The sequence below is a fragment of the Centruroides sculpturatus genome, unplaced genomic scaffold (genome assembly GCF_000671375.1).
Source record: "Centruroides sculpturatus isolate CEXI.00-Female unplaced genomic scaffold, Cexi_2.0 scaffold234, whole genome shotgun sequence".
Classification (NCBI taxonomy): Eukaryota; Metazoa; Arthropoda; class Arachnida; order Scorpiones; family Buthidae; genus Centruroides; species Centruroides sculpturatus.
This window is the reverse complement of record NW_019384411.1, coordinates 48,186-58,876: the sequence shown is the minus strand read 5'-3', so window position 1 is coordinate 58,876 and position 10,691 is coordinate 48,186. Positions and strand designations below refer to the sequence as shown.

The window sequence follows — 10,691 nt, the reverse complement described above, 5'->3', positions numbered from 1 at the left end:
AAAGAAAAAAAACGAAAGAGACGAACAAACGTTTCGATCAAGAATTAGAAACATATTTACATTTATCCCTAATTTGAGCAAAATAGCTATGAAATATTTAAGTGCCTCAGCATCTTCCATTGAAAGTGAAAAAATTTTCAGCACTGAAGGTAACATTTATGAGCCGGCAAAAAATAGGTTATGCCCTGAAAATGATAAAATTCTCATGTTTTTGCATTGTAAAAACAAACTGTAAAACCCTTAAATTGTAATTTAAGGGTTTTACAGTTTAAATATTAAATTTTTATTTGTTTTATATTTGTTTTGTATTTAAACTTTAAACTTATGAAACAAATAAAAATTTAATTTTTCTTCTTAACCTATTCAATACTTTTTCTTATGTAAAGTTTAAACTTTATATTATACGTTATGTTATAATATGTATTGATGAAAGGAATAATTTGATTAGTAAAATTTTTTTAATATTCAGATTGTCATGTAATAAATAATAAATATATAACAGAAATTTATTAGTTTTTATTACTAGCATTGTACGTAACATTCTAACAAAAATACCAAAATGTAAAATTGGCAGATTATCGAAACCGATTAATCGGTGGAAATGGCCGATACCGATTAATCGGCTAAGTGGCCGATATGGCCGATTACCGATTACTTACCGATTTATCGGTGCATCCTTAATGTATATATATAATCTTTTTCAAAATAAAACCATTATAGAAATTTTCATTTTTTATTGCAATTAATTAAAATTTTAGTCCAAGAAATATAAGCTGCTTGTGAAGTGATATATTTCAATTATTTTTGTTGTTAACTGTCATTTACTAGCATAAATATTTCTCAGAATGAAAAAAAATTAGCATATGAACAACCAAAAAAATCTGATTCAAAAGTGTGAAATTGGCATCAAAAATCTGTAGACAGATTTAGTTTTTATTGAATTGGATGTATTATTGTGTTTTTTCATTTAAGTTTGAGTGTTCGGTTGACTAGAAATGTATAGATCCATCAATCACTGTTAATAGCATGCATTCATATTTGTAAATGTAGTTAAAATCATGTTTGCTGAATGTATATTTTTATAATGATTCATTCATTTTTAATATTTTTCTAATATAATTATTCCTAATATTAATTTTATTTTTTTACTTTAATGAGAATATTTGTTACTATTCTTTTCATTATTATTGTAATCAGAACATAAAATATTGCAGAAAGCATCCATTTTCTTATGCAGTTCAACAAATTTTATCTGTATTCATATTCCAATTATTGTTTATCACTTTTACAATAATGTAGTGTTGTTTGTACAGATAAAAATTGTAAAAATAACAAAGTTATTCATACAGATTTATTCAATTGACAGTATTCATTCTCTTCTCCATTTATGCAATATAATTTGATGTGAGTGGTTGCATGTGCATTCATTCCACTAGATTTGACCAATACTTGATCATGTCAGCCAGGCTTACATATATAGATCCTTTTTCTCTAATCTCTAATATATAAATGAAATTATTACATAATAAAATGTTTTGGTTTTATTTAAACTTATCAACATTAAACTAAGTTTTATAGCATATCTGTTTTAAAGTGAGAGAAAAACTAAACTTTTCAGATAAATTTTATTACTTTTAAAAGTTATTTAAATGTTAATTTTGATAGTAATTAATTTGGTTCTTTAGCACAGTCCTTGTGAATGAATTTCAATTATGAATATTTTTTCATGTATTCTGACATGTTGATTCTTTGTAGGTTGATATTCACATAATGAAAGATCAACACAATGGGGAATGGATGTTGTTAAGTACAGAAATTACTGATAAAAACGGTCGTATTACTTATGTCATACCACGAGAGAAAGCAGTCGGTTATGGAATGTTTCCAGTAAAAATGGTTGTTCGGTAAGAATAAACAAGATTAATTTTAATTAATATGATTTTTTTTAAAATGTAATTTATAAAATAAATTTTTAATATTTTATTAAAAACAAATATTAATAGAATCCAAGATAAATGAAACCATTTGAATTGTTCTTACTTATATAGGATGATTCAAAAGTCAGTAACAACTTTAAAAGTTCATATCTCAGTAAATTTTAATCCTAAATACATGTACTTCTTACAGAAAAACTCAATATTATGGAATGTTTTTTAATTACAAATATTGTATGCAAATTTTATTTAAAATTTTTGCCACTGGTTAGTACTCATTTGTATTGAAAATAGTCTGCAAAAGAGGATTTTGTAAGTCACTTTTTTGATAATGCCCCATACAAATTTCATTTTCTGAACAGTGTATCCTACTGCCAGAAATTCCAACTAAAATTTGTATAAAATGTGTGTACTTCAGAAAAATCCTATTTTATCTTGAGTATTTTTGTGAAAAATGCTTGTTTAAAAAGTTTGATCTTGGTAAATTCTAGATTAACCTGTATAATAAATAATAATAATAACAACAACATACTCAAAGATACAACACTCACAAATGACACATGCAGAAAATGTCACATCATGCCAGAAACTATACAACACCAATTCTTTTTTTTTTTTTTTTTTTTCATTTGCCAGTGCATATGAAGTATGCTGGAGTATAGCTTACAAATACATTTATCTTATACCTATTAACTGTGCAATAACTCTAGGCCTAAAACAGATGCTAAAGTAAAAGCCCCAAAAACTCTCTTAAGAGAGCAAGTGCTAAAAATAATAAATGTGAATATAATTGAAGAACTGTAAAGTAAGATATGCTTGTATAATATTTTTCTCAATAGGCAACAAAATTCTTAATTTGACTCAGCTATACCAAGAATTATTTGTTCTGATTGATACAATTTGTAAAGTTAATAATTTTTTATTATTTAAAAAATTTTTTGTTTCAGAGGAGATCACACGTCAGTCGATTTCTTTCTCACTGTGGTGCCACCAAAGACTGAATGTATCGTCTTCAGTATTGATGGTTCTTTTACCGCCAGCATGTCTGTTACTGGCAAAGATCCTAAAGTCAGAGCGGGAGCTGTCGATGTTGTACGGTAAAATAAAATTAGCCATGCTTTCTTAATATAAGAATTAAGTTTTTGCAAAAATATTTTATTAATTACTAAAGCATGCCTTTTAAAAATAAATACAAATAATGTTTGTATATAAAAATTTAGTTTTACTTTTATTTGATGACCCTAATTGGGCTGCAATTTTCAAATTACAGACCTGTACATTTCCACTGTGTCTGGCCTTCATTAATCTTGAGAATGCAGTTAGATGAAAATCTAGACCAAATATGGAAAGTTTAGGGGTTGGAGACTCTAATTACAGTAACTATATATGAACTTCCAGTCTTGACTGGAAGTTATGTGATTTTTTAAAAATTAAATGATGATGAAAAAATTGCAGCCCAGCAATGTGATTGTGTCAATAAATAACTCTTCAATTCCTTTTTTTGGGTTGCAATTTGAAAAAATTGTAGACCTATAAATTCCCACTTTCATCTGTCCATCTGTGTGTCTGTCCTTGGTTAATCTCAAGAACAGGGTTAGATAGATGAAAGTTGAGACCACATATGAAAAGCTTAGTGGCAAGAGGCCTTGATTAACCATATATGAACTTCCAGTTTGGACTGGAACTCACATTATTTTAGTTCAAAAATTTTTCCCTGAAAAGGAGTTACCGTATTAGCTCGAATATAATGCGATTCCAAATTTAGCGTGCCTCCGAAATTTTCATAAAGATATTTAGAAAAAAAAATAATACTCATAAAAGAATTCAAAGAAAGTAAAATTCAATGAGATAAGCATTTATTTAGGTAATTATAGCTAATAACACAGGTTACATTCATGTCAATAAAATTAAGTAATGTAAAACAAAATTAATATTACGTAAGTAATAACAAAAAACGAAAATGTTTATTCAGAAGCTGAACTGTTTTCAGAATGAAAACTCATTGATGTCAAATCGGTATCATCAGTTTTTTCATTCACGCTTTCAGTCTCCCACAAAATGTCATCTTCCATCCCATTTAAATCATTGGAAATGCAACATTTCTTGAAACCTTTAACTATCGATCCAGGTTCGATCTTCTGCCAGGCAGTCTCAATCCATTCTCCCAAAAGAGAGACTGAAGGTTTTTTTATTTTTCCTGAAGGTGTCAATGGATGATTGCCCGATAATAGCCAATTGTTGTATTCTTTTCGAAGGTTAACTTTAAATGGTTTATTAACCACCACATCCAAGACTTGCAACTGCGAAGTCATACCACCCGGTATTATTACAAGATCGGAATTCAATGCCTCAATTTTTTTCTTAACACTTGTCGTAAGGTGGCCTTAAATTGCTCAGACGTTCAGTCGCGTTTCAACCTCTGTAGGAAAATGTCCTTGTTTATATTACATTCCATTACTTAAACCTCGAATTTAGCGCGAGTCGATTTTTTAACGGAAAATAAATGGTAAAAAGATATCTCGTTATATTCGGGCTAATACGGTAGATAGATGACTGGCACAATTATATTGCTAACAGAAAAAGTATGACAAGGAAAAGTATATGTACAGGGACAAGATACTATAAAAAATTCAGAACACTGTAATGGAAAATTGTAGCCTGGCATTGTGATAATGTCACAATAAATAATTACTCATTAGATGTATAAATTATCAATTAAGTAACATCTTTGAAAATGGATTAACCACCACTACATAAAATTTTAAGATAAAACATGACTGTACATGTTGTGCGCTCTCTTACTATGTCTTTGTATACAGAATAAAAATTATTTTTTTTGATAATAAATAAATCTAATAAGTGTAAAAACTATATCATCATCATCATCATCATCATCATCAGATAGATGGAAATAACTGATAGATTTGGCATGAATATTTGTTCTTGCCACTGACCATGAACTAAGTTTCATCCATAATCTTGAAACAATGAGTAATACTTCAGTTAATTACATGTTTTGTGACTATGTTCAAACGTCATTATACCTTTAATGTAACTTTAGGCCTACTATAATTATCTCAGCAATGACATGTTCATGAATCATGCCCCAAATTTTAAGATATAGAAAAACTAATTTAGAACTCTAAGAACAAAAACAGCTGAGCAAAGATCCTCAAAAGTACTTGGGACTTGTTGGATTGTACAGTGTTTTAGCTAAGTTCTCAGACAGTTTGATCTTCAAGTATTGTAATCCATAAATGTTCAATCAGAAATAAAAGCAAAATTAAAAAGCAAACTTTTGCCTGACAGTAAAACCAACAATAAACTATTATTAAAATACATATTTGAGTAATTCAGTTAATTAATAATCTGAAAAATCTATAACAGAAAGTTTTGTTATCTATTTGCAATCTTAATTATGCATATCTACTTTAAAAATATTTTTGTTTATATTGCTGTGCCAGTAGATCCAAAATAGTATTTCTACAACAATCAATGTTCTTTTCTGGAGTAGAAAATGCTAGTCTTCTGTTAGTTAAGATAAATTTTTTAGATGTCGTTTGCAACATACGATATAATAATATATTTAATGGCAGTATTATTAATATTTTGAATGTAGTGTAATTTTTATCAGGCAATGATTTTTATAATTAATTTTCTTGACATAAATAGATATAAATTTATAATCTATATATATAAAATTACATGTCCTGACTGATTCATCATTGCCCAAAGCAAACCACTGAACCTAAAGAGATGAAATTTGGTACACAGTTAGGGTACGTTGTGAAACTGCACACTAAGAACAGATTTTTGGAGATTGTCCCGCAGGGGAGAGGATTAAGGCTTAACTTGAATAACAGCTTCTACTGTACTATTTTAGATACAATTTTTTTGTTTTTGATAGTAATAACTTAATTTCCAAATATACAATATTTATCAAATCATCCAAATCGTTTGTCTGAGCAACACCAGGCTCATTTGCTAGTTAAATATATACAGTTTATTTAAATTCATTTAAGAGTTGCAATACTTTTGTAGAAAATTTCTTAAATGTAAAAGATTTTTAAAATACATTTCACTTTTTCATTTTAAAACAAATTTATACTTACAGACATTGGCAAGAATTAGGCTACTTGATCATATATATTACCGGACGACCAGACATGCAGCAGCAGAGGGTCATGTCGTGGCTCTCTCAACACAATTTTCCGCACGGACTCGTGTCATTTGCCGATGGACTGCTGACGGATCCTCTGAGGCGTAAAGCTGAATACTTACGCCATTTGCAGAAAGAAGTGAGATGATAATATAAGATTTCATTATATTATAAAATTACAAAAGATCTAACAATTTGCTTATAACATTTTTTCATTGCTGTATTTTATGGCATGTAAGGTGTAACTTTTATCCAAAAGAAAAAATTTGCCCAATGTCTTACATGTGATGTTGCACTCTCCTGTAGGTTAATGAATTCCCCGAATTGCATATGCCAGTATTTGTGATTATTGTGGTATTGTGTGTATTTGTGGTAGTAATTGTATTTTATTTATTTATTTATTTNTTTTCACAAATTAGGAGGTAGGAGGGTAGACCGTTTACAAACATCAATTTATGTTTTAACTTAAATACTATGCATACCATATTAATATGTAAAATACAAAATAAAGATTGCTATAGTTTAACTCGAAGGAAAAATTGATACTAAGGACGGATGAATTCAACGTCTGTTCTCCAGATGTCCAGTCTGATTTTTAACATGGTTCCTATACTTTATAGAAAGTTCTGATTGGTTTATTCATAAGATGAAAGTTAATTATGTTATTTAATGAAAAATTCAAATTAAAATTCCAGAGAGTTTATGAAAATATTGTATCAAAACTCCCATTTGAGTTAAACAGTTTGGGGAAAGAAAATGTCTTTGAGGAAACCAGGGTTGTGGAGTCGGTAAAAAAAGCACTCGACTCTGACTCCTGATAATTTTAGTAGGCCGACGAAAGTAAATACCAAGTCATTTTATGGGGGGCAGAGATATGCTCATAGGGGTTACCTTACTCTGAACTCTGAAATGAGCCCTGGGCATTTACCCGAATACGGTTTATCTTAATGACAATTTTATTCGTTATTAGCATTTTACGATTTTTTATAAAACCCATCCCTACCCTCAAAATTATTTTTTTTTTTTGCCATTTTATAATAATTGAAAATATAAAAATTTTTAATAAATAAAATATAATAACAGATGGCACCACCAAATGTTGCCAGAAAATTTAAGCAACTTGTTGCTGGATTTTTTGCCATAGCTAAGCAGCTTTTGCATATATTGAATATTTTAATAGTAAATGACTTCATTTCTTCTATGTATGCATTCTAATTTTTCTTTTACTATTGCAACTGTTGTGCATATAATAAAGAAAAGTATTGGAATCGTCTCAAATTTGACCTTCCAGGTTTTTTGCAAATCTCGATGTTTTCAGACCCCAAACCGAAAAGAGTATAAATAAAAGGAGGGGGGAAATTACATATGCATTGATATCTTTTTCATTTAATATCTTAGGATAGGGTAAAGATTAAGAAATAAAATTTGGCATGGTAACTTGTATATAAAGGACATTGATGCTATTAAATTTCAGTGGTCAAAGTTTGAGGGAATGGAGAGATAGAGGGGGTAATGCTTCATATCTCAAATGTGGTTGAACTTAATGCAAATTTTAATCATTATTTGCATTTACAATATTTTTAAAAACTCATCTCTACCATTAAAATTAAACCTTTTGCCTATTTATTATAAACATTTTAAAATAAAACAAATGGTGACACAATTTTAAACTTTGCTAATGTGTTTCTTAAACACAAATGTTTTTCATTGGGAAGTTATGCAAGTTGTTGCAGGATTTTTTTTAAATCAGAATAAAGTTAAAAAGATTTTAGTGCTAAGTGCCAGAGATGTGGGCTGGGTTAAATGTACTAAATGCTTTTTTCTAAATATTCTATGTGAAAATGAGGATGCCGTCTCATTTACCATAGAATACTGTAATTGCTGAATATTTTGTAGTACAGTGGAACATAGTTAACTCAAATTGATCAAAGGGAAAAAAATTCAGACTGTCAGTTAAAAAGTTTCAAGTTACAGAGGTTTAGCAAAAAATCAAGTTTTTGTGCATTGGTTTATTGGTGTCCGTACTCAACTATCCATACAATATTTCCATGTGTCTTATTACATAAAATCATTGTGTCAATGTAAACTTCTCAGTGTTGTCCAGAAACTCAAAAATGCTTGACTGAATAGTTAAATAAGCACTAAGAAATGCTTTTCTGAATGGTTGATCAATTCATTGTTAAATGTTTAGTAAGGATTTTTTTAAATTGCAAAATTTCATGCCTGGAATTATTTGTTTTTTTTTATTTTTTTATCCCAAATATACCACTCTCTACAATTGTCACATTTTTAAAATTTTGCAAAGGTTAAAATTTTTACATTGAAGTAGACTATAATTGTTTTATTTAATTTAATTTAAATTAATTTATCAAAAATCCATTTATTTATTATGTTAGCTAGTCGGAGAAATCCATCAGCAATCAAATAAAACAAAATGTTCAGAAAAATGCAGGTTCAAATGGAAGATACTGTATCTAGATCTCACACTGTCTATAAGCAATCCTCCACCATCAAATAACACAATGATTATTTTTAATATATAGTTGGTTTGCTGTATGTTATATTAACAATGTAAATTCATCTCTGTAATCCAAAACACACGCTTTGGTAGACGTATCTCACAGCAATTTCTGGTTAGCAAATTTAACTTTTATTTTTCATTGAACTACAAATATATTTCGGGTTGGTATAATATACTCCAACCCCTCTTCAGTGCTAGTTCAAATAAACAAAAAGTGTTAAAACATGACTATGTTATATTACATTAAATGAAACAAACCAAAAAACACTAAAAACACTTACATTTTTTCATTAAGTACACAACAAAAATTGTTTCTTATTTTGCTTTTTCACAAATTAGGAGGTAGGAGGGTAGACCGTTTACAAACATCAATTTATGTTTTAACTTAAATACTATGCATACCATATTAATATGTAAAATACAAAATAAAGATTGCTATAGTTTAACTCGAAGGAAAAATTGATACTAAGGACGGATGAATTCAACGTCTGTTCTCCAGATGTCCAGTCTGATTTTTAACATGGTTCCTATACTTTATAGAAAGTTCTGATTGGTTTATTCATAAGATGAAAGTTAATTATGTTATTTAATGAAAAATTCAAATTAAAATTCCAGAGAGTTTATGAAAATATTGTATCAAAACTCCCATTTGAGTTAAACAGTTTGGGGAAAGAAAATGTCTTTGAGGAAACCAGGGTTGTGGAGTCGGTAAAAAAAGCACTCGACTCTGACTCCTGATAATTTTAGTAGGCCGACGAAAGTAAATACCAAGTCATTTTATGGGGGGCAGAGATATGCTCATAGGGGTTACCTTACTCTGAACTCTGAAATGAGCCCTGGGCATTTACCCGAATACTTTTTATAGTTTGTATTTTTAATATTTAACTTACATTAATATTTATTTGTATAAAAACATTAATTTTTAACAAATATTTAATAAGAGGAAAAAAGGAGAGCAATAAAATTCTACATCTACATATCTTTATTCTACAGATTTTGCACTTCAATTTCACATTTCCAGAAAAGCTAGTTCAATTAAAAAGTGTGCAATCTAGCTACTTCAGCCTCTTGTTCAGAAAAGTAAAATATATACTCTGATCAATTAGTCTGGCTCATTCAGAAAAATAGAGTACTTATTTAGAGTGGGGATAAGAATGGAATGAATCAATAATATTCAAATTCAATTGGTTCAAAATAATTTTACTACTAAACACAAATACTACAAAGAAAATTATTGATACATATTTAATAAATTAAATTGTTGCATTTTGTATTTAAAATAAATGAATTATAACAAGTACAAAGACATTTTAAAAAATTAATAAATATAAAATAAATTTTCTTTCATTTAAATAAAAAAACTAAATTAAATTTAAAATGCTGACTCCTCTGGCCAGAAATTCCTCCTGACTCCAACTCCACAGTCCTGGAGTAAACACAACTTTCAGTTATCCTGGTTTGAGTTAATCATGTTCTACTGTATATATATATATTATATATACAGTTGGACCTCGGAGTCTGAGTCAGGAGGAATTTCTGGCCAGAGGAGTCGGCATTTTAAATTTAAGTTAGTTTTTTTATTTAAATGAAAGAAAATTTATTTTATTTTAAATATCAGAATGGTGCTTGTTGTGTTCAATTTGTGCACACAAGATATATATCTTGTGTGCACAAATTGAACACAACAAGCACCATTCTGATATTTAAAATAAAATAAATTTTCTTTCATTTAAATAAAAAAACTAACTTAAATTTAAAATGCCGACTCCTCTGGCCAGAAATTCCTCCTGACTCAGACTCCGAGGTCCAACTGTATATATAATATATATATATACAGTAGAACATGATTAACTCAAACCAGGATAACTGAAAGTTGTGTTTACTCCAGGACTGTGGAGTTGGAGTCAGGAGGAATTTCTGGCCAGAGGAGTCAGCATTTTAAATTTAATTTAGTTTTTTTATTTAAATGAAAGAAAATTTATTTTATATTTATTAATTTTTTAAAATGTCTTTGTATTTTGTTATAATTCATTTATTTTAAATACAAAATGCAACAATTTAATTTATTAAATATGTA

The 10,691-nt window shown here is 28.5% G+C and overlaps 1 protein-coding gene across 2 annotated transcripts in view; it reads left to right on the top strand.

Moving 5' to 3' along the window:
• The window catches only part of LOC111619010 (protein retinal degeneration B-like), a 73,637-nt gene that overhangs the window by 55,596 nt on the left and 7,350 nt on the right, over positions 1-10,691 (top strand). For both annotated transcript variants that reach the window (XM_023360642.1, XM_023360641.1), the window contains exons 14-16: positions 1,756-1,904; positions 2,882-3,031; positions 6,049-6,232. In XM_023360642.1, coding sequence (XP_023216410.1) covers positions 1,756-1,904; positions 2,882-3,031; positions 6,049-6,232 — 483 coding nt within the window. The remainder of the gene's footprint in view (positions 1-1,755; positions 1,905-2,881; positions 3,032-6,048; positions 6,233-10,691) is intronic.